Below are 26,079 nucleotides of genomic sequence, written 5' to 3'. Positions count from 1 at the left end.
TTTAGTTATTTTAAAATAGGGGAGTCAAATTGATGATCAAAATAGGTCTTGTCATTTTTGTAAAATGATATAAAATTAGATGGAACCTTGGAATATTTCCAACGCGTTCTATACTTTGACAGAAATTATACATAATTTTGTTAAAGTGAATCGAAAGGAGGGTTAAACTGCTGTACAATGTTCGTAACACGTCACAGTGGAGTTTGAGACATGTTATTTTAAAATAGGGGAGTCAAATTGATGATCAAAATAGGTCTTGCCCATTTTGAAAAATAAAATAAAATTAGATGGAACCTTGGAATATTTCCAACGCGTCCTATACTTTGACACAAATCATATATAATTTTGTTAAAGTAAATCGAAAGGAGGGTTAAACTGCTATACAATGTTTGTAACACATCAAAGTGGAGTTTGAGACATGTTATTTTAAAATAAGAAAGTCAAATTGACAATTAAAAATTCTCTTCCTTCGTGAAAAATAAAATAAAATTCGATGGAACTTTGGAATATTTCTAAGGTAAATCAGCTACACAATGTGCAGTTTGGAACGCGTTGAAATGAGACAAATTGACGACAGAAAATTGAGAGACCACAAAAAAGGCCAAAGCGCGCGGAATGAAAAAATTGCTTTTTAATAGGAAAGGTGAGAAGAATCAGGCTTCCAACGATGCGTGAGTAATGGTACTATGCGGGGCACGATCTCCTAAATTTAATTACTGGCTTCGTAGTAACTAGGGGGTGTTATACACGTATGCGAGGCACATGCGAAAATCGGGGCCACGTACCGTTTTCCGCGCGAAATATGCCCGGAGATGAGCGTGATGCGTACAGTCGCGGACTTCAAAGGACGCCGCGACCGACCAAATCGCTTGTTTGCCGAAAACGATACGTACATACAGGCAGTCAAGTCGACGAGGGTGGAATACACAACGCACGGCAAATGTAATTTCGCTAATAAATGGCGAAATCGCGGTGTTGATCGGCGCGACGTGCATTCGGAACAAGCCACGAAAAGTTGTGAGAATTCGAATAAATTTACACACTCTCCGCTGCATCACGATCGTTAGCTTCTTTTACGAACACAAGAATTTTCGTGACATTTTTTTAGTTAGAAATAATGACAGAACTTTCCACTGTAGAACTAAAATTAAGTCTCAAGTTGAAATGTTGATGATATTTTTTAGTTCGAAAACAAACAATTCCCAAATCGAAACGTTAAGGGAAATTTGAATCGAGCAAGTTTACGTAAATAAATACGGAGTCAAATTTTAATCTGCGTGATTTACAATTGCCGAAAAATGAACGTATGCAATTTTGCAGTTTTGATCTGGCAGTGAATGAGTTGGGAAACTATCGAAAGATAAGGGTAAACCAGGGAGTGGATTCCGTTTAATTCGGAGATTTTAAACGGTACGTAGCGTTTTGCAGACGGGTTGATAATCGCTGGCAAGATTATCGCGCGCGCCTTTCGTTTGCAAAATAGCCACCGACCAGGATGATAATGGGACAGAGATAGCCACGCTACCGGGCAAGTGTCGTCGTCGAGATAACATTCCACGGGCTCAGGTAGCGCTTGCAAGTGGCGAGTTAACGTGTCAACTGGTAATGAAACGGTTACAGCGGCGGCTGGGTGATAACTGGCGGGAGCAAAAATATTTCTCCTACGCGCACTCGTAAACATTTGATCATTATTTCAGATACCGGGTCGCGTATGGAATTTAATTGGGACCGCTCGGTTAAATCGTGCTTGTTAAACGACAGAAGGTAGGTGATAGCCGTGTTAAGTAGACGAGCGCCTCCAGCGTACGCGAATCTCACGCATTCTGATCGTTGTTTACCGTACTGCAAACCCACGCTGAACAAACTCGAGTCGAAACAGAATTCTGCGAACAAATTGTCCACCTAATGGTCTCTTATAATGGTGAAACATATGTTCCTACGTTGACGAATTAAAATTTTATACATGTTCGTAAATCGGAATCTGGTTTTAATTGAATCTTAAAAACTAGTGGCAACTCTGGTCCTCGTGTGTTAATTCTATTTTTACAAAATGTGCAATTGCGAAATATTTGTCTTTTGCTCTACGGGGATTTTACTATTTTTACTTTGGACAAATTTAAATAGAAAAATATACTTGGTATTTGAGCAAATGAAATACATCATTGCAATCAAATTTTAATTTAAGAATATATTTGGTATTCAAGCAAATGAAATGCATCATTGTAAACAGATTTAAATACAAAAATATATTTAGTATTCAATCGAATGAAATACATCATTGTAAACAAATTTAAATACAAAAATATATTTGGTACCCAATCGAACGAAACACATCATTCTAATCAATTATAAATACAAAACTATACACGGTATTCAAGCACGTGAAATATATCATTGCATACGAATGTAAATACAAAAATACATTCGTTATTGAACCAAACAAACTACACCATTAAATTTAAATAGAAAAATACATTTCGTTATTGAACATTGCTACAACCTACCCAATTTATTACAATCGATCTGTGCATCGTTCTCGAACGACCATCGAGACGATAGTTTCATTTGAAACGTATGAAACGTCTAAAGCCCTGCCTCCACATCGAAATGATTTCCAATTAGAGGCAATGATACGCGCGATTCTTGTATTAATTAAAATCCGCCGTCACCGAGCGCGCGAGGTTTTTCGTTCGCGTCGACCGTGTCGATAAATTGTCCTTGTTAATTAATACGCGTTGCACGCGCATAATTGCCGAGAGTCTCGTTCGCGACTTAGCACAGTATTCCTAATTAACGAAGGAGGGTGGGGCGCGGATTGTCGACCAGCTGCTCGATGATCCGCCGTTTAATCGCTCGAACTACACTTTTTTTTTTCTCTCGCGACGAGATCAAAGCCAATAACATCAAAGCGCGTCTAGAAGAGCCTATCGGGAGCCGCGACGCCCTGAGCCGTGAGATTTCAGGCAATTTTTTTCATTCCGCTGGGGAATTCCGCGAATACCGACGCGGGTTTTGCGAATTTTACCCTCCATGGTTTCACAGAGACTAAAAAAAGGAAAAACAACAGCCCGCGTTTTGCAATTCGACTCGAAACGTCGTGTGTAAACCCTTGAACGTTGCGACTAAACGTACGCGCTGTGACTGTTCGATAGGAACACACGGTTTCAGTTTTTATTTACGGAAAGAACGATTTATACAGGGATTTGAACAAATATAAAAGCTGCGTACGATAGTTTTTTCGAGTTGATGGTTATTCAATTTGCTTTAATTTTGAGCACATTTTTCTTAGAATAAAAACGATGAAATGGTAAATTCAACCTAGAAAAATTATTTAGAAATTCTCGTAACGCAAACAACGTGTGTAACGACTTTATTATTCTTTCTTGTTTTGACATCGTTGTATATTGAGATTAAAGAAAGTCACAAATATTTGCATTCGAATAATAAATCTCCCGAACAAATGTAAATTATTCCCGTAATCTACTTGTCTAAAATCAAAGGTAACTTAATTTTTCTTCTCGTTACGTTTATGTTAATTAACTCATGAAATCGCGAAATTGCTACATTACCATCGAGTAAAGCGCTCAGTCAGTGCACTTTATGCAACTGTTGGTATTATAAATCTGTGTTGCTTACGTTACGAGCAGTTTCTCTTTTTATTCTTTTCGTTTCGTTAACCTAATCTCCGTAAGATACCAATGTTGTCAGATATTAATGAAAAATAAATATCAATGATTAATAGAAACAATTTAAAATGCGTTCTCTAACTCGTTTATCAGATGGGAAAAATGACTATGCTTTCTTATTCCCCTGTTATAGTTCAAATAATAATTCAAAATAATAAAGAATTATTAAAAGTATCAAGTACATACATCGACACAAATGTACCGATCAGCCTACGAATGCTACTAAATATTAATTTATCATTGCATCTTTCGTAAAAATCAATTTATTTCCAAAAACGTGAAACTCGTGAAGACAAATAATTATTTCTTTCGATTCGAAATAAATCGTGTTCCGTTCGAAAGAACAAAGTCTCGACGGTGATGTCATGGTCGTCGTATCGTATTGAAGGAAACCATCGGTTATGTGGTCGGTCACGCTAATTGCACCAACAATAGCCCGCTTGAAAACTTTCTCTTTGGTCGACTGTGCTTGCCGGGCTCCTAATTAACGAACGTACGAGCGCTCGAGCAACGTCCTCATTCATAAATTCGTTCGCCATTCATGCGAAACCGGTGCCTCGGCGCACGAGCCGCCAGGATCGCGACATCGTTCGCGAATTTCATCGACGTGAATGAACGCTATCGTGAATGAAACAGGCTGTTGAACTTTATTCGCTACGTATCGACATTGTTAGACGCCGTTCCTATCGAAGAAAACGTTTAACCTCTTGCAAAACCAACATCGTCGCAGATTTGCGTCGCGTTAACCTCGAACAACGACCGCTATTATTAACATCGAAACGAAGGCATAATTTAACACTAAATTTACAGAATTCGACCTGTTTCAGATTCCACATTTACAGTTACGAAACTTGCAAATATTATTTGTTAGCAATTTACATTCACTTTGATTAATATATATTGTAATTGATACGAAAATGATTTGATTAATATATATTCTAATTGAAGCAAAAATCGTATTGCAATATAAACGTAAACATGAGGGATTTCAATAAAATCATCAAACCGAAGGGTTCCACTTTAAAAACGAAAATTTCCATGATTGTTAATATTTTATTACGAATAAAAACAACGTGCAACGATTTATCAGATACCAGCATAAATGTTTTATTCCAACGCGACGAACGATAGGAAAATATATCTTGTTTATATTTGCGTTTGCAACAACAGTATTTTTACGTAACTCCCGGAAATTAAATTTAAACAAATACGCCTAGGGGGAGAAAAAATACTGAAAAAAAAAACTTGTCGAAACGGTTTCGACGCAGACGGTTAATAGCCGGTAGATAATAATTTTGCCCGTCTCTGTTTGGCGTAGAAATTCGAAACGGGGATGCAACGACAGCGATTAATGCTCCCGTCGAGCTATACGTTCGTACGGAGGACACAATACGAGCAATGTCTATCATGAAGAAAACTCGCCAAAATGTCCGAGGGGTGGACCACCCGTTCGTTCCGAGCAACCCCGACGTATTGTTGACCTATTCAATTCGGTTTGGTCGCTAGCCGTATGCCCGGAACATAGAGACCGTGTTTCACGCGTTTCCAACGTGTAATTTTCAACGAAGCGACCGTTCGGGGAACGTGGAGACAGGAGAATGAAAAACAGGTGATATAGGAGTCCCTTTGACAATGTTGATAGAAAACTTCTGGGTATCGACAGGCCTCGAACGCTCAGTCCCATTGACGTTTCAAGATAAATGTTTTTAATAAAACTCCGGCACCGACCGATAGCAAAGTCTGGGGGGTAGTTTTGGTCTACTGGAATGACGAAAAATGTTCATTTTCATTGGAAACGACAATGAAATTACTATTCTTGGTAATAGACGAGCATCGAGTGTCTTGGATACTTTTTGGAAATTCTTTTTCAATCTTTATATTATTTCCATATTTTCAAATACTAAATTATAAATTGAAAAGGGCAGATGTGATCTACTGGAATGAAAAAATGTTCATTTTTATTAGGAACGACAATGGAATTTCTATTCTTGGCAATTGACAAGCATCGAGTGTCTTGGAAACTTTTTAGAAATTCTTTTTCAATCTTTATATTATTTTTATATTTTCAAATACTAATTTATCAATTGAAAGTATCGATGGAATTAAGTGACAATATTAGTGAACTTTGACATAGGATAATGTAGGAGATTTCTATTGAATATTTGTGTTTTGTTGAATTTATGTACACAAGAGTTGAAGGTATTTTAATCATGAAAGAATTATACAATATTAATTTGTGTAAAAAGATTGCGTGCTTGGTGCGTTTCGCATTCATTTATATAATCATATCATTTGTACATTTAAATACAATTCTCCTTGCTAGATCCTACAAGAATCATTTTTTTATTTTCTTTTCGATAGAGCTCGAGTACGATATTTTCTTTTTCTAGTTAAAAATCTGTTATTGGGTACTCAGCCGGATTGGTACTTCTACGTTAAAGAATCCAGCCTATTGAGGAACGAGGCACGGAGACAAAACGATTTGTCACGTGCAATGGCGTTATGTGGGTACTTAGTCCTTCTTACTCTTCTTCTTGTCGAGCCTCTCCCAAGCCTTTTAAAATCTTACGCGCCCCGCGATAACGACGGATAAGCCTCGAGGGAATCCCTTCGATTAATGATCCCTACAGATAACCTAAACCAGGGTCAACGACACGCTGATATGGGAGATTTTACCAGGGATGTTGGGGTGCTGCTGGACATCCCAGATACATGGGCCTCTTTATGGCCAAAAATTTGTCACAAAAGACCAAGTTCTCTAAAAAAGTACTCTATTAATATCAAAGAATAAAACAAAACGATTCTGTATACCTAATCCCTGATTATTCACTTTGATTTCTATTATTTTTAAATTGTCCATCGAAATGCAGTATGTGTATTGATACTTTATTAGAAGTCGCTATTTGCGTTGATTAAGAGCATACAATATATCTTTATACAAAAACAAATGAAAAATGCAGAATAAAGCTTCTTTGTACAACAGAGTAATGTATTAATTAACCCCTTGACGTACAATTTAATTTCGAATAGTTTTTCAAACGTGTACTATTTAATTTTGTTTAAATTTGTTCGTACAATGGCCACAAGAAGGAATAGATTTGTTTTACTAATACCTTTGAATTTGTTTTGAAATCATTTTAAATGCCCAAGAAAACTATTAACTACTAAAGATTGAGTAATATGCTGTGACCAAAAGATGCAAGATGTTAAAGGAGATGAAAAGATGAAAAAGTACCATAACATTGTATCAACTTTTTCAACGACTAGTTTTACTTTCTAACAGATTACTTCTCTTTGATTACTCGCTACTTTTCTCGACCGAAACTTCATGTATGTGTGTCTGGTGCTGCTCCACGTCGGCGAGAGTAAACAGGTAAGTCGCGTTACGCTTTTATCGTGCTTTCAGAGAACAATCGCGTCGGGAACATTTTATTTTCCCACATTTCTCTTGTTAACGCGCGCGTACCTCGAAACAAAGAGCGGCCCCGAGAAGTTGGAACGGCAATCAGTTACGTCTGTTTCGCTGGCCAGGGAGCCCAACAAACACTCCGAAGGGCTCGAAAACTTCCTGACTCGGTTACGCCAATTGTATCACGAACTCTTTCGATTCCGCCAGGATCGATTCCACTAAATTACAGGTAAGCAGATACCGGTACTAATTTTATTTCGCGTCGGTGCTCGCTGGAAGACCTTTTACTAACTTTTCGAAAGACAACCCCCTTAGGAAAGAGGAATCAGTGTTCGCGTTCCCATTACGTTACTTCCAGTTAGGGTCAGGGTTGTATACTGTATTAATATTCGAACGCTAACAACACGCTTTGAATAATCGAGTACTGGAATATATCATTGTTCGATGTATTATTTCTCGAATATTGGTTTGAAAATGAGAAAGTATTCGGATACTTGCAACGGGGCAAAATAATTTTCGTTTTTTGTTTTCGTTACCTTTTTTCTTGACAAAATAATACAATTTAATTTCACTAACTGAATTTAAACATTTTCTCTGCCTTTCTGTTATTCCTATCTGAATGTTATACGTGTTTGGTAATATTGGTGATATCAATTATGTATATTATCTTGTTTACTGTGTTATTTAATAAAATATAAAATATTTAAATAGTAGTGGTGTGAGTAACCTAAGCACCACAAAGGCTAGGTAAACTTAACTATAGTTATATAGGTAGAAAGGGAAGTCACCCTTAAATTAAAACTCATGGTAATTTGCAGTCAATTGAACGCAAACTCATTATGGAAAGAGCAACAGTTACCCTTCAAAATTAACAATTCAATTATGCTAATTTACACTGTAATGAAACGTACATGTTTACGCATAGATATTGCTTGATAAAAGAAACCACCGACTTTTAGAATACATTACATGTAAATGAGTACTAACTAGTCTTCAAGCATTTTAACAGTCTAACAACGCGTACTGACGATACTAAAACTTTACACGCGTACAATTCCGAAGGCAATAGCGTTTTTTCCATAACTGAGCCACTGTTAGAAGCAGCAAGGCTTCCCCTTTAAAATGGTTTTTGGTTTTTGTCGATCCGATTTTCCGTTTTCGAGATATCGTAATTTATGTAAAAGATAGTTTTCGACTACGATCTCGCTCGACGCTTACTAACGCGTATTAAAAATGATAAAACTTCAGACGCGTGCAGTTCCGAAACTACTAGCGTTTTATTAATTATTGAGCCACTGTTAGAAGCGGTAAAGCCTCCCCTTTAAAATGGTTTTTGGTTTTTGTCGATCCGACTTTCCGTTTTCGAGATATCGTAATTTATGTAAAAGGTAATTTTTTAAATTCCGCTGTCTCCCGCTTCCCCACGTTAGAAATGCCTATTACCGCGTATTAAAAATACTAAAACTTTAATTACGTGCAGTTTCGAAACTATTAATATTTTCTTCATGATCGAGCCACCGTTGGCAGCGGCAAAGCTTCCTCTTTGAAATGGTTTTTGGTTTTTGTCGATCGGACTTTTCGTTTTCGAGATATCGTAATTTATGTAAAAGGGTATTTTTCTTAATTCGACTATCTCTGTCTTCGTCTGACGCGTCGCGCCGGACCTCTCTTTTTTCGTACGTGACTCGTGACCGAGTGACCTAGAGCCGGCCGTAGTATTTCCAAGAATTTACTACGCACTGGTTACTATCTACGCGCGCGGGGGATGAATGAACTCGCGCGAGCGCAACAAAAACGTAAACAAACTCTATCTTCGAAACTAGCCACCGCATCGACTTGAAACTAAAAACGCTATATCTCCGGAACTAATAAAGCTATCGACTCGTACAAACGCTCATTTTAAAGGGTGTTTCATCCCCTATCATATGAATATATAAACTATTATTATTTATGCTGTCTTCTATGTTTATTTTGACATTTACTTTGACTCTCGACTTGAAACAAAAATTGTCATATCTCCGGGACTAATTACGCTATCGACTTGAAACAAATTTCATTTTAAAGGGCTTTACATCCCCTATGCGATGGGTATATCAACTATTATTATTTATGCCGTTTTCCATGTTAATTTTGAAATTTGCTTCGACTCTATGCACCCAAAGAAGTCTAAATGATCGTTTCTAGATTCTGGATGTAGAATAGTCCTTTTAATATTGAATTTTTCACTGTTTCATAAAAAATGTACATAGTGTCGACTCAACTATTAAGTCAATCATAAAACTTGGACTCTATGAACACTCATTTTAAAGGGCTTTTCATTCTCTATCCGATGAATGTATCAACTATTATTATTTATGCTGTCTTTCATGTTTATTTTGAAATCTGCTTCGACTCCATGCACCCAAAGAAGTTTCAGTAATCCCTATTGATTATACGACTGGTCTGCGATTATAAATTTTTTATATAATGGAAAAAGAATGAAAATATATACAGGATATGTTTGCGTGATTACCAGTCACAATTCTTTTCGTAAATAATCGTTTTCTCTGGAACTAATTGCAGTATCAATTTGAAATAAAATTTGTTAATTCTCTATTGCACTTTATATTATTTCTCGAAAAAGAAATTATTTCCCAATTATTCGTGTACGTATAAATTAATTAATTCCTTCTTTTGATATTGAATCAAATCGAGCGGATCGGAAACACTCGCGCCAGGAGCAAATTTTACAAAATTCAGCTCGCCGTGGTCCGTATTCCCAATGAAATATGCTAATTATAACGCCCAAAGAGCGGAACTAATTGAATTAAACGAAGTAAAAAGTTCCCGGCCTAAAATTAGCATAAATTAGGCCGCCCCGTTTATCTTCTTATCGTGTTGCAGCGGCATCCCAATTGCCTGTTTTGTAATTATCGAGCCAGTCTCGATTATTCGAAGCGAGACGCGAGTATCAATTTGTAACGATTCGCGGAAAAGATCGTATCGTTGGTAATTCTCGATAACCCAAATTACGCGGGGAATAAATTGAAAGGAAAATTTCAATCGGCACAATTTCACCGTGCAAACGAACATTAGTAATAGAAAATAGAATACAGAAAATTTGCAGTAAAAAATTATATAGAGAATACGATTTTTACATCGACCATCGATGAATATTTACTTGTCGAGGAAGTGGTTAATCGCGAGCGTTCGAAGGAAGGTGTAATTCTATCGATTCACGTCCGTCTCTAAACAACCAGTTTACTATCATCGACAGGATACTTCACACGCTTTCTCCCGTGCGTACAGGGCTGAAAAGTTTAAACAGCTGTTCCACAAAAGTCGCGTCACGAAATTTCACTTGGGCAAGAGTGTCGTCGCGATCGCACGGGGGAACAGTCTAGCGTACTGTCCGTGTGATTTATAACGCTTCCACTCGATGAATAGGGCCTTAATCAGCTCTCCCGCTGCGATTAATTATTATTCATAAAGGCAAACACGCAGGCCACAAAGTACACCAATGTATGTCGTACAACTTACGCACCCACCATTCGTCACAACTATTTTAATGACGTTCTTCAACCCTTCTTCAACCATTCGACATCGTTCTATCTGCATTTGAATTACATTTCGATTACGCAACAGAAACTGCAAATTATATCGAATAATCTATTCTCACGATGCACTGACAATTTATTAAAAGCAAAATTGCACAATTGCTCTCCATAAAATGAACAATAACAACATCTAGACTCAATTAAACGTAATTACCATTTATATTTCATACTATACGCGAGCATGCAAATATTCCTACGCTGAAAAATTAAACGAAGCAATTGTAATAATCTTGTATCGTTAAAGTGGAGGATCGTTAGCGAATCATGTTTTTACAACTCGAATTTCAAACCGTCAATTGCATACTTGACTACGAGCTGGTATAAACTGCGAAATATTCATACTATGTTCGAGTGAATAAAAGCGATAAATTACGAAAGAATGTTTGATAGCGTAGAAGTGAAATTCTCCTCGTCGTAAAAACCTGGTCGAAATTTGAGACGGCAACGACCGCGGTAACTGCGGGAAAATACAAAAGTAAACCGTGGCCGCGCATGCATGAATTTCAGTTATGCTCCTTTATTTTATTTCGCCGTCCTTTTATTTAACCGAGCCGCGCGCATAGACTGCACGTAATTAAAATTAATTCGCCCGCTTGCGAAAAACCTTCGAATTATTCCCTCCGGCTACATGGGAATCCTGTAAAAAGCTCCTTAATTCAGCGCTGCGATTTACTCATTTTCGGTACGAGTTTGCAAGAAATCCGGCGGAGACGGAACGATCTACGCAACTGCTGGATTCGTTCCTAGCTTCTCGTTGAATCTGATCCACGGTTCAACGAAAATAATGAAAATTCAGCTTCGTTCGATTAATTTAGCACGAATCACTGAGTGAATCAATTTTAAAAATTTCATCAAGTTAAATAGTAGGTGAAATGACCTTATAAATGTAAAAGTTATTTTTTTACTAGGAAATAATTAATGATATTCGCAATTTTTTAATAAATTTAACACGAATCATTGATAAATCAATTTCTAAAAATTTCACAAAGTTAAACAGTAGGTAAAATAACCCTGTAAATATAAAAGTTATTTTTTTATTGGGATATAATTAATAAGATTCGCCATTTTTTAATAAATTTGGTACGAATTGCTGGGTAAATCGATTTTAAAAATTTCATCAAATTAAATAGTAGGTAAAATAACCTTAGAAATATAAAAATTACTTTTTTACTAGGATATAATTAATGATATTCGCAATTTTTTAATAAATTCGGTACGAATTACTGGGTGAATCATTTTAAAAATCTCATAAAGTTAAATAGTAGGTAAAATGACTCCGTAAATATAAAAATTGTTTTTTACCAAGAGATAATTAATTTCATAAAGTAATATAGTCGCCCCGAAATACTTAATTCTTATTTTCATATTTCAAATAGCACGGCTATAATGGCACGAATAATCGGTCCCAAATTGAAAAGAAAACCGCGAGCAGTCTGTTAACGGAGCAATACCGGGAACTTGATAACACCGGAAGCTTCTAACAATCCCAAAATTAAATTTCTCGGCGACCCGCGCGTTTAAAGCCGAATAAAACCGTAATTAAAAGCGGCCCCGTTCCTATTGGCATCAAACGAAATTGCGTATCCTTGGTCGCGGCGGGGATCGCGTTAAAATGTTTGGAGCTCCCCTAATCTCTCGTCCAGTAATAAAAATTCGACATAACTCGCCTCGTCCAGCCCGGAAGAGAAGGACGAGTTGATTAATCGCATGCAAATGCTCCGTGACGACACCTCCGAGGAGTTTAATACTTTGTCAGAAAACGCGTCACGGACTGCTTTACAAAGGTCGGATGATCACTTTAGAAAGGGGATTTCATCACACTTTCGACCGTGTCTCGAGTTATTCTTCCGCGTTATATACAGAGAATCGATAGTTCCAGATGTTGTCGACATTGCAAAACGTTCTCGACGCTACCTCGATCCGTTCTTCGCTGTATTATTGTTGGACACAGGATACATGGACAGCGAAACGTTGACAAATGTTTCGACGTGACAGTAAATACACTTTTGCAGGTAATAATAGATTGTAGGAGCGTCTACTTGACAGTTTCTTCGCCATTTACTTACTGAAAATGGAAACGTTTAGTTGTTGGGGTAATGATTCTTAAAATAAACATGTTGGTATGTTCATCTCACGTAGAGAATACAGTATAGTGTTTCTAATCTCGTCTTTTATGATTTATTGGCTTCAAGGGAGATCTCCATAGTGGAGAAGGACAGAAATGTTCAAGTTACGAATCATATGTGGAGTTCATTTTACGAATCATGACCTATTATAGGTCTATGGTAATTCAAAGTGAAATACTACGATTAATATTAAAATAATTTAACGTGGACAGGCTTCGTTAGTTTCTTTTGATTCGTACAAATGCAAAAGAAATGAATTTGGCAAACATAATGTTATTTATATCGAGCAAATATTGAGAAAATTAATTCTCTATTAACGAAGTAAATTTCAATAAAAATGCAGTGGTTTCAAGGGGGATTCCCATAGTGGAGGACAGAAATGTTCAAATTATAAATCGTATGTAGAGTTCATTTTACGAATCATTACCTGTAACAGGTCTATGGTAATTCAAAGCTAAATACTACGATTAATATTAAAATAATTGAACGTGGATAGACTTCATTAGTGCAAATGCACGAGATAAACTTGGTAAACAGAATGTTAATTAATTATTAATTCTCTATTCACGAAATAATTATTAATTCTCTAATAGAGAAGTTAATTATTAATTCACGAAGTATATAAAAAGGAAAAAAGTTAGTAAATTTCACCAAATAAAATCAAGTTCAATTCGAAAAATTATATCAAATTTATAATAATTTTTCCAAGCTGGAGTTACGTTCGAGGCTCGTCGAATTCAAGTAAGTTAGACTTGTTCTCAAAATTCGCGAACGACTTTCGCAATTCCGCGCGGCCACAATTGACCCTAAATGCCGTAAAACGAACGAGCAGACACGGACAAAGGGGTTAAGTCGTTAGAATTACGGACGTCGCGGGCGCGACGCGACGCGGAACGTCGTTAATTTCAGAATAATCGTCGCGTATCGACGCGCGCGCGGGCCCAGAGAGAAAGCTCGCGCGCTCCAATTTAATATGGAAATCCCGCTACGCCCTATCGAGAAAATCAATTACGTCTAATGAATACAACATGAAGGGTTAAAGGGTTCGGCAGGAATCCTCGCGCACTTTTCCCTCCGACGTTCGAGCAACGTTGACCGGGCGTCGCGACGACCGGGGGCGGAATTTCGAAGTCGTCGAACACGATTTGTCAAGACTTAATGGCCGCGACAGATTTCATCGCTGGACCGATTTTATTAAACCTGTCTACGCCGTCGGCGAAAGTATCGGGCGCTAGAATATTCGAATCGAATGGAGGGCTGTATGGGGAATTAATTAATACAGAATTAAGTAATCAAATTCCGGCGCCATACAGGCCAGAGGGCTTCTGATCGATTTACGGTAATTTCCGCTTTCGAACGACGGAATCTGGCCTCCCAGATCCCTCGAAAACGAAGTATACTTTTTCGTTTTTTATTATTAAAGTATTTGATACCTCCTACGATGTTCATTTCTGTTGAACAAATGGACAATGTTAGCTTGATACATCAATTTATAGAATTACACTTTAAATTTAGTTTTCTAAGAAAGTGAAAATACACGTCGAAACTCATATTTTTGACTGGGAAAAATTTTAATGGGAGATTCTAGAGGCCAAATTAAGACGAAAATCAAGGATACTATTTCGTTGATTGAGGCTTCATTAAATAGTTATAGAAACATTTCTGACCACACAGTATATTTTCGGTAAAGAATTTTTTTCTCGAAAGTGAGTAGCATTTCGGGGGTATGTCTAATGACCAAAAATGATCGTAATCGACCCCTCCAACTAAAAATAATTTTTTTAGAATGATTTAAAATTTTTTTTTTTCGCCGAGAAATTTAGGCACCTACCCCCTGTCAATTTTTCTTAAAAATTCGTTTTTCATTTTTAGTAATTTTGTTTGACGCCCTATAGAAAAGTTGTCTAATACTTTTTTGTAGGTACCTATGAGCTCTACTTCAGAAAAAAGTTTTATTGAAATATATTCACTATTGTAGGAGTTATGACTGTTTGAGAATTGGACCAATTTTATGGAGTTTTTCTCATTTTACGGTGTCAAGCAACAACTTTTTCAATATTGTTAGAATCTCTACATATTCTCTATTAAAATACGCGTTGTTTGCTTTTTTAAACATTAAAATCGTCCAATCCGTTCAGGAGTTATGACATTTTAAAGATTCGCATGAAATTTCAGTGAAGCATTTCTGGCCTCACATTAGATTTTCGGTAAACAATTTTTTTCTCGAAAATGCGTAGGATTTCGGGAGTATGTATAATGACCAAAAATGATTGTAATTGACCCCTGCAACTAAAAATAATTTTTTTAGAACGATTTGAAATTTTTTAATTTTGTCGAAATAATTCGCATCTACTCGAATTTTTTTCTTGAAAGTGGGTGGGATTTCGGGGGTATGTCTATTCACCAAAAATGATTGTAATCAACTCCTGTAACTAAAACTAATTTTTCCGTGAATGATTTGAAAGTTTTTAATTTAATTTTTTTTATTAAATTACAAATTTTATCCTTGTCAATTTCAAAATTTCGAACGTCATGTACTTAACTTATGGGACGACCTAATATTTTGTAGTATTTTCTACACCACCGAAAAACTACTGCTTCTATTATCAATTTATAGAACTACACTTTAAATTTAGTTTTCTAAAAAAGTGATAATACAAACTCATATTTGACTGAGCAATTATACATTCCATATCTGAAGGAAGAAACAGTTTCAATCAATTTACTTGTCTCTTTTTATTTTATAATATTTTCCACGTTATCGAAATGCTTCTATTAATAATAAACAGTAATAACAACGTCTGAGAACACGAAACTAAATAAACATACCTCTAACTGTTTTATATTATTTCCTATCGAAGACCATTTGTATTCCTAATAAATAATAATGTCCGAAATATAGAAATAAGAATAAAATTTTTCTGTTTCCGTGGTCTCGACGAAGATGAACGTTTCAGACAGTACTATTAAGACCCTTTAATAATGAAAAAGGAAAGAGGGAATTTCGGGTTTAACGAGCAGCGCTTTGTTCAGAACGTAGAGAGCGTAATATAATTATCACGAGTTGTCAATTGAGACTGAGAGGAGCGCAAAAAAGGATTCAACGCGATATTTTAACCAGAAGCTAACGAGCTGGCTTGATTCCGGGTACGCTCGTAGACTGCAAGTAGACTGTAGTTAAGGCACTTCGCGCGTTACAACTTATTCTATTATGGGCACGTCTAATGAATACAACATGAAGGGTTTAAAGGGTTCAACAAAAATCACCGCGTCGGTTCCGCCCCATCAAAAACCCAAGTAACCGAATTCGCGGTCGAGTGGCCCGAAGGAATATGATTTCGAGTCCAAAACGCAAACAGCAGAGGATTGCATTAAGAAACGTCGCGCACCGTCAATTAAACGCTACGAAGGGACGAAGCTCAATTCGCGAAACGAAGGGATCACGGACGAAACGCCAGGAATCATTTGAATGAACATCTACAACCAATTATAAATAAAAATGTATCATTTCTCGTTTTAAATCTGGACCATTCGAATTAAATTGTAATTTATCTGGACGGACGTAACAAAATTTTGATCAGTCACGTTTCAGACTTCTTTAAATTTCTGATAAATTAGAATCTTAAAATCTTAATTCTTTGAAATTAACATTTTCTCCAGAAAAATAAAATACAGAAATTAAATATTATCCTTTTGAAATACATAAACAATTGAAAAAACCTGAATTTAATAAACTACATGAAACTGAGTAAAGAATGCAAGTCTGACTTTGATTAAATTAACGAAGAAAAAGCTTTTTAATTTTAAGGGAAATTAACATATTCTCCAGAATAATAAAATACAGAAATTAAATATTGTCCTTCTTTTGACACACACAAACAATAGAAGAAACATAAAAATAAGCTACATGAAACTGAATAAAGAATGTAAGTCTGATAAAATTGGATGTAAGTTTGATAAAATTGAATGTAAGTTTAATAAAATTGAACGTAAGTTTGATAAAATTAACGAAATTAATTAACTTTAAGATCGTATAAAAGGAATTTTGTTTCCCCAGATAATAAGATTCTATTTTCTTTTGAGAACTCGAGAACTCTTAAGGAACTGATGGAGAAACACTGTTCTAGACTTCTGTGCAATAGTCTGAGAATTATTTGGCTACCAACTATTAGTCGGAGTATTGTTGATGTAAGCCTGTGAAATTACTCTAAGCTTCTATGCATCGAATATTGTCTGAGGCTTTCGGGAGTAAACTATGTCCATTTGGTTGTTTGCTTGGGATGCTAGCATTGCACCTAGATTCAACAAGGATTTGGGGGTGTATTAACACCGTATTCGTTCGTCAGAAATGCTCTATATCCATCCTGAAGCGTAAAACAATACTAACTACAAGAATTTGATTTCTACTTATACTCAGACTTTTCATTTGAACTGAAAATAATATTCAAAATTTTTATTCGCTGTAGTATTATTTAGAAATAATATCGACATATTAGTAATAAATTTCGTTCAGAATTCTGACGCTCACCATAATTTTTCCACCCCTGTACGCTTCATTCAAAAAGAAGGTCATTTTAACAGACGATTCTCTGCTCGTATCGAACGCGATCAGCACCCCCAATTTGCTCAATCGAAATTCCCTGTCGTCTCCATTTTATTTGCACGAAAGAAGTGAACTCGTGGACGGTCTGTAGCAAGCACGAAACACTTATGGATTCGGTCACCGTGCGTAAACACGGTCCAAGCAAACAATTTCAGAATGGGAACGACCGCTGGAAAAATAAAAAACCGACTTACCTTCGCAGGATCAGACTTCTCCGGCTCGTCGTTGAAGGTCTGCGACCCTCTGGAGGTCGTGTTCCTCCGGGGTGTGGTGGTGCCATCCTGCGAGGGGCGCACGAACTCGATCCTGCCACCCTCGACGACGATGTTAGGGGCTGGTGGAAAATTCTCCGCGTTACCGACTGGATCGCAGTACCCCAGCAACCCTGCCTTCTCGCCGTACAAGGGATGAATTTGTCTGCAACAGTCGGTAAAGTGACGCCATTGTTATCAAAAGGTTGAAACTCCAGGTGGAGGTTCCATCGAAAACCACCGTGAAAAACTGGAGGAAAATCTTTCTTTTTACACTTTGTTAACGATCAGGGGTTCAAAAACCTCAGAACTCGAGAAGATACAGTCGAATGAAACAGGGGGTAATCTTAAATTTTTAAAGAAGCAGTTAATCGACTCGAAATTTTGGTGACACATAAAATGTAAAAGTAGTTAGGGAAAATAATATTTTTTGGCTATTTAGGAAAGATTTTTGGACACAATTTCTTACGATATTTATTGTTACATCCACTTGTATTCATACAGTATAATAGTGATTCATTATAAATGGAAATAAATTTGTATTTCTTAAATGGTACGAGTCCATTTGTTTATATATTGAGATATTTAAGGGTTAATATTATTATACCTCTCTGTCGATTTTGTAATTGGGAATTATTTACTCATTAATATTAAAGAGAAAATTAGTTTGTGAATAGAAGTAACATAGTGTAATAAACAAAATTTGTAAAAATAAATAGAAAGAATTCATAAGAAACAAAATTACGTAAATGAAAATAGCACAGTGTAACAAACAATATTTATTAAAAATACATGGAAAGAATTCATAAGAAAATCAAGTTTCTTTCCATTCATAGTGAATCACCATTCTACGAATACAAGTAGGAGTATAATTGTTTGTATTAAATGGAAAGAATTCATGAGAAACAAAACAACGTAAATAGAAGTAACACAAAACTATTTCACAAATTGAAATAGCATAATAAACAACATTTAATAAAAATAAATGAAACAGGGGGCAAAATCTAAAATTTAAAAAAAAAGCAGTTAATCGACTAGAAAATTTACTTACACATAAAATGAACGTCTGATTTTTCTCAATAAGCCTTTTTTTACAATGCAGAAATAAAGTGTAAAATTTGTAAAGCCTGTTTAAGTGGTGAAGCAACTATTTTTACAGTCGTTTTCGTAGTGACGTATCGTTTCCTGACAGCATATATTTTTCTATTTTCCTAGCTACATGATATTACTTTTAGTTTTTCCCACGTGTCCACCAATGGCCACGTCGCCTTTCAGACGTGGAATGAAATATGAAATATCCACCAGTGAACGCGCGGGGCTCGATGCGTTAAATCATTTCCAGCGTCGAATGATGAATGAAACTCATCTATTATTTCTCCCTGAAATACAAAACTCGACTGAATTACTCGTACATTTTTTTTGTACTATCTGTTGACAGATGCATCATGTTATACTCGCATCATATAATTTCTTTAAAAGTCTAATTTGTTTCGAAAATATTAAAAATTGCAAATTATCTTTTACAGAGAATTGTAATTTATATTAAGACTCAATTTATCGTTGGAAAATTTTTTATAAACTCGTTCACAGTAATATTGACGCGCGTTGGAGAATTGTTTTTATTATAATAAAAATTTCTGACTGGAAAATCCATCGATGAAACTTGTTGCAACAAAAACTAAGTTAAAAAAACGTTTCACACAGTGATTCACGACGGAAACGCGTGGATTGATTTGTTCGTAAATTATTTGCACGTGGTATTTCAACGACTATGATCACTTTACCTTTGAAAGTCGAAACTTCATTAATTAAACAACAGATTTATTAATGTTCAGTTTGAGTATCCAGTAATTCAAGAAACATATTAAAGCGAGCATTATTCAAAGAAAACATCGAGTGCAATATTAAAAGATTTCAAATAATTTAAATTGATTAAAAATTGTTAAAATCTGGCTCGAAATTTTTCCACTTTACTTGATAAAAGAAGGACAAAAATATGATACCTGGAAGTAAGTTCAGCGCGTGACTCTGAATAAATAAATAAAATTGAAGACACATGGCCCCGAGGTATTCATTAAATTAAAACGAAGGCGTCGCGATGTGGTCGAAACGAATTTAAATCGACGGTGCCCGATGAAGTAAAAACGATGCCAGGGAAATTGCATTACCGCCAGTTAAATTTACGCGACAGACACCCGCCATTAAGATTAAAAAGAGAGCCCTCGATTCGCGCTTTTTGCTCGTTTTTGTAACACGAACGCGACAGAGGAAAAATTTCATAACTCTGACGCAGTTAGGCGAAATTGGAAAATTGCGTTTGACAGCTAATGTCTTTTCCCTGGCAAATTAATAATATTAATTACACAAACTATTTTCAAACTGCTCTATTAATTATTTATCCAAACAAAAGCATTCTGAACACTCGAAACGCTCGATATTAAAACAATGCTAAATGTTAACAAACCTATCATCTCGATGTGTGCTATTTAATTCGTTAACTGCCTCTTGATTAATCAGTTGCAAGAAATGATTTGATAAACTATTCTTATCGCTTTGATAATACTACAGGACTTCAACGTTCTTTCTATTTTTGTTTAATTTTCAATTGGTGGAATAAGAACTATCGAGCATTATTTACACGATGCAATTTTGTAACAAGCTAATTTATCATTAACAGTTAACCAAGTTACAAATCATATGTGGAGTTCATTTTGCGAATCATTACCGTATAAATGTATTTACGATTAATAGTAGAATAATTTAACGTGGACAGACTTCGTCAGTTTCTTTTTATTTGTACAAGTGCACGAATTTGGTAAACAGAATGTTATTTATTTCGAGCAAATATTGAGATAATTAATTCTCTATTCACGAAGTATACAAGATGTTTGGCCACCCCTGGGAAACATTTTAATGAGAGATTCTAGAGGTCAAAATAAGACGAAAATCAAGAATACTAATTTGGTGATGGAGGCTTCCTTAAAAAGTTATTAATGTTTAAAGTTCCGCTCGTACTGAATTTTTTTCTCGAAAGTGGGTAGGAATTCAGGGGTATATCTAATGACCAAAAATTATTACAATTGACTCCTGCAACCGAAAATAATTTTTTCAAAACGATTTGATATTTTTTAATTTTGTCGAAAAATTTTAAACCTTCTCGAATTTTTTTCTTGAAAGTAGGTAGGATTTCGAGGGTATGTCTAATGACCAAAAATGATTGTAATTGACCCACGCAACCGAAAATAATTTCTCCAGAACGATTTGAAATTTTTTATTTTCGTCGAAAAATTTAGGCACCTACCCCCTGTCGATTTTCCTTAAAAATTAGTTTTTCATTTTTACTAATTTTGTTTGACGCTCTATAGAAAAGTTGCCTAATACTTTTTTGTAGGTACCCATAAGCTCTACCTCGAAAAAAAGTTTTATTGAAATATATTCACTATTGTAGGAGTTATGGTTGTTTGAAAATTGGACAATTTTTATGGGGTTTTTCTCATTTTGCGGAGTCAAGGACCAACTTTTCGAATATTTTTACGATTTGTATATATTCTACACTAAAATGCGCGTAGTTTGCTTTTTTAAACATTAAAATCGTCCAATCCGTTCAGAAGTTATGACGTTTTAAAGATTCGTACGAAATTTCAGTGAAACATATCAATGGTATGGTCAGACATGAAATTTTCGGTAATGAATTTTTTTCTCGAAACTGCGTAGGATTTCGGGGGTATGTCCAATGACCAAAAATGATTGCAATTGACCCCTGTAACTAAAAATAATTTTTTTAGATCGATTTGAAATTTTGTAATTTTGTCGAAAAATTTCACACCTATTCGAATTTTGTTCTCGAAAGGTGATAGGATTTCGGGGATATGTCTAATAACCAAAAATGATTGCAATTGACCCCCGCGACCGAAAATAATTTTTTCAGAGTGATTTGAAATTTTCGAATTTAATTGTTAATAACTTTTTAACGAAGCCTCCATCGACAAATTGATACACTTGATTTTCGTGTTATTTTGGCCTCTAGAATCTCCTATTAAAATTTTTCCCAGGGGTGGCTGAACACCTTGTATAAAAAGGAAAAACGTCCTTCAAAAATCAAGCTCAACGTGAAAAATTAAGTACCATAATAACTAATTTATCATTAATGTAACCACAGTAATATTTTTAATTTAGTACAGTTTGTATAATCTGCATTAGGAATCGGGATTAAAATTGAAACACCAACAGTTGTAAACTAAATACTTTGCTTATTAGAAACTGTTGGAAATAAAGCGCCATTTGTTTCTGCGCCACCTAGAAACTATCTGACTTACCTTTTTCTTTCCGGAACCGTGTGTCTTTTGTCTATAACAAAGCCTCGTGCTGAACAAATGTGTTTTGCCGAAAGTTAGCTGAGTGTTGCTCATTTGCATCCCCAAAATTCCCACAGAAACTTGAAGATTAATTTTGAAACTGAAAATTAAATGACTCTTCAAAATAATGAATGGAACTGTTTTTTAAATAATATTACCCACCACTGGTGGAATCATTTGACAAACAAATGTATCGAATATATCGTCCCATTTCAGGCTTCGGAATACACATTTTCCAGGATGCATTTCAAATTTATTTCTACAATTTCAACAAACTTTTATAAATACAGTTCCAATTGTACACCTCGTCGGAAAAATATTCTAAACAATACAAAACTGTGAGAACAGAAATTTAAATGTAGTACTGAGACAGAAATTTAACGCGAGAACGCGATTCAAACTTACAATAACAAATATTTATACGATTTTGATTCGTTCTAAAGGCTAGAGAAACGAGGAAACGATATTATTCGAGCAATGCATGGACTCTCTGATCCCAAAAGCGATGAATCGCCACACTCGGACAAACTATTCTCCAACTAACTGACCTGCTTGTAGCTCGTTCAAATTGATGAACACAAATAGCGCGGAAAGCACGCAAACGATGCAAGTATGCGGCGGAAACGATCGCGCGAGTATTCGCACGGAGAATTTCGAAGGTAATGCCAGCACGTTTCACGATTCTGCGTTGCCAAGAATATGGAAACGGGAGTCAGATTTCGTTAAGCTGGGGAAATGAATTGACCGCGAAGCGATTTGCTACCGTGACCTACGCGGAACCGAGTTTCTGGGAAATGGCTCGTTACCTCGACGTAAACAATTTCGAACACGCTGTGACAACCGAAGGGGACAACGAACGACAGCTAACTAAAGGGACTGTCGATGCTACAGGCTATCATATACCTGCCAACTCAAAGTCACAAATGTTTACGAATCGACACGCTACGCGAAACCTTGCCGAAATTATTTCTGTTCTATCACAGTCCCGTATTTTTAGAGAGAATATTTTTCTACAGTTCGTTATGTCGATTGTATTGAAAACTGTGAAATGTCTAGTATTTTCCTTTGTTTTTAGAATGAGCAGAGAATATTTTAAGGTGTGAATTTGAATATTTATAGTTACACTTGATTCGTGTTACGTTAATTATATTAAAAACTGTGTCTAGTATTTTTGTTTTTATAATGAGTAGAGAATATTTTAAAGTGTGAATTTGAGGCACAGTTTATTTTTATATTTGAAATGAGAGAAATCTGATATTTTAATAGGAAGCAAGTAGTTTAAGTTTCATTTGGGAAAAGAATATTTTTTGGTTATTTAGGAAAGCTTTTGGAGCACAATTTCTTACGATATTTATTGTTACACTTGGTTCGTGTTATGTTAATTATATTAAAAATTGTGTCTAGTATTTTTGTTTTTATAATGAGTAGAGAATATTTTAAAATGTGATTTTGAGGCACAGTTTATTTTTATATTTGAAATGAGAGAAATCTGATATTTTAATAGGAAGCAAGTAGTTTAAGTTTCATTTGGGAAAATAATATTTTTTTAGGTATTTAGGAAAGCTTTTGGAGCACAATTTCTTGTAATATTTATAATTATATCCATTTGTATTCATACAGTATAATAGTGATTCATTATAAATGGAAATAAATTTGTATTTCATATGAATTGAAATGTTTTTAAAATTTGTACGAATCCATTTGTTTATACATTGAGATATTTAACGATTTATATTATTATACCTCTCTATAGATTTTGTAATTGAGAATTATTTACTCATTAATATTAAAAAGAAAACTAGTTTGCGAATAGAAGTAACATATTGCAATAAACATTTGTAAAAATAAATAGAAAGAATTCATAAGAAACAAAACTACGTACATGAAAATGGCACAGTGTAATAAACAATGTTTATTAAAAATAAATGGAAAGAATTCATAAGAAAATCAAGTTTCTTTCCATTTATAGTGAATCACCATTTTACGAATACAAGTGGGAGTATAACTGTTTGTATTAAATGGAAAGAATTCGTGAGGAACAAATCTACATAAATAGAACAACATTTAATAAAAATAAATGGAAAGAATTCATAAGAAAACCAAGTTTCTTTCCACTTATACCGAATCACCATTATAGTGTACGAATATAAGTGGCAGTAAATGGGAATGCACAGAGAGAACACTAGTACGTAATACGTTTAATTAACTAAGTGATCTTCTACATGCGATCTCATGGCTTTAATAAGCACGACAAACTGAAATAGTAATAAAATTATTGAAAATTCAATTTGATTTTAGCAGCCAAGGAATAGACTGAATATAAGTACCATTCTTCAATAATATTAATAATATTCAACAATATTTAATAGCACAACAAACTGAAATATTAATAAAACGATCGAAAATCCCATTTGATTTTAACAGCCAAGGAATAGACTGAATATAAGTACCATTCTTCAATAATATCAATAATATTCAACAATACTCAATAGCACGAGAAACTGAAATATTAATAAAATGATCGAAAATCCAATTTGATTTTAGCAGTCAGGGAATAGACTGAATATAAGTACCATTCTTCAATAATATCAATAATATTCAACAATACTCAATAGCATAAGAAACTGAAATATTAATAAAATGATCGAAAATCCAATTTGATTTTAGCATCCAAGGAATAGACTGAGAATATAAGTACCATTCATCAACAATATTTAATAAAGCCTCGCCTGGACAAGCCTTTGTACGTCGACTTGAATTTTTCGAAAAATTTCGTAACGTTCGTTACTTTCGAAGCAAAATCGTGTACCGTATCATCGTCGTGTGCGTTTCGATTGCCCTCTAGAAACTATTGGTGTTCGAATTGCAGTGCACTCCCTCTGTCAGAATGTTCGTGCCCGCGATGGAAATATTTTTTCCCCCCCCGACTAGCCCGACAGACAATGGCGAAACGCGCGAGAGAGCGAAAGATAAAGGAAAACGCGCTGGATACTCGATAGCGAGTGGCTTTACCTAGGGATCCCCGATGGGGTTCAATCTCGACAGGTGGCGAGTCTGAGTTCACGGGGGTTCAGTTCGTCGTCGAAGGGTGGGGTGGGGGAGGGCTCGAAATATACCACGTGTCGACGAGGAAATAAAATAGGCGTTTGAGTGTGCACGGCGAATGGTTATTGTGTTGCCAGGCTTATCGAACGTCAAGACTCCATCGAGGGGTGAATCTCGTCAGGTAGGGTGAAACGTACCAGGCTCGGGGTAAAAATAGAACTTCCTGAGCGTGTCGCGAGAAGTACGGTTTATTAACACTTCGAACGCGAATAGGGAGATGTTTCAGAAAAGAACGACGGGGGACGCGCTGCGAACAAATAATTGAATCGCTGGAAGTTTTCGATGGAAACAGTCTTATATAGTATTATTTAGCAATAATTTAAATTTTAATTTCAACGTATGGACTCTTAAAATCGTTGAAAGTACTTGATAGATTTATTTCCCTTTTTTTACGTTTGTAAATTTATGTTTTGAGTCTATTTTATACAATAAAATATAAGATTTTCAAGTTACCTAAATTCGTTCGTGAATTTTATTAATTTTATTCTATAAGATAGATTCAAAACATAAATTTGCAAAAATAAAAAGAAGAAAATAAATCTATCAAGTATTTTCAACTATTTTGAGAGTCCATACGTTGAAATTGAGTCTCGAATTTTTATATTTTAGAGGAACACCCCTATACTTTAGTTATTATTAAACTAGGATCTTTATGAAAATTCATATTTTTATTAATAGAATTAATGAAATAGGAGATTCGTAGATTTCTTCTATTTTTGTGTATCAAGTGCATTCTGTTTGAGAATTAAAATTTCCTAGAAACGCAAAAACATCCACAGTCTATTTATTATACTAAAATCTCTCTCTCCATGCTCTCAACACTAGAAAAAACTGGTAAAAATGACCCATTCGTAATTTCTAATAAAAATTGTTGCAAATTTACTCGACTGTATTTTTGCAAATTTTATCGTGGTTTTCTATAGGAGAATGAACAAACATTTACATCTT

At 35.2% G+C, this 26,079-nt stretch overlaps 1 protein-coding gene across 6 annotated transcripts in view; it reads right to left on the bottom strand.

Moving 5' to 3' along the window:
* The window catches only part of LOC143340465 (uncharacterized), a 506,553-nt gene that overhangs the window by 262,469 nt on the left and 218,005 nt on the right, over window positions 1-26,079 (bottom strand). For all 6 annotated transcript variants that reach the window (XR_013079448.1, XM_076762454.1, XM_076762456.1 and 3 more), the window contains exon 4: window positions 17,615-17,837. Coding sequence is in view for 5 of the 6 variants with exons in the window: in XM_076762454.1 (XP_076618569.1) it covers window positions 17,615-17,837 (223 nt within the window). In the remaining variant the exon portion in view is untranslated. The remainder of the gene's footprint in view (window positions 1-17,614; window positions 17,838-26,079) is intronic.

This window comes from Colletes latitarsis, chromosome 3, assembly GCF_051014445.1.
Source record: "Colletes latitarsis isolate SP2378_abdomen chromosome 3, iyColLati1, whole genome shotgun sequence".
Taxonomy (NCBI): Eukaryota; Metazoa; Arthropoda; class Insecta; order Hymenoptera; family Colletidae; genus Colletes; species Colletes latitarsis.
This window is presented reverse-complemented; position numbering and strand designations above follow the sequence as displayed.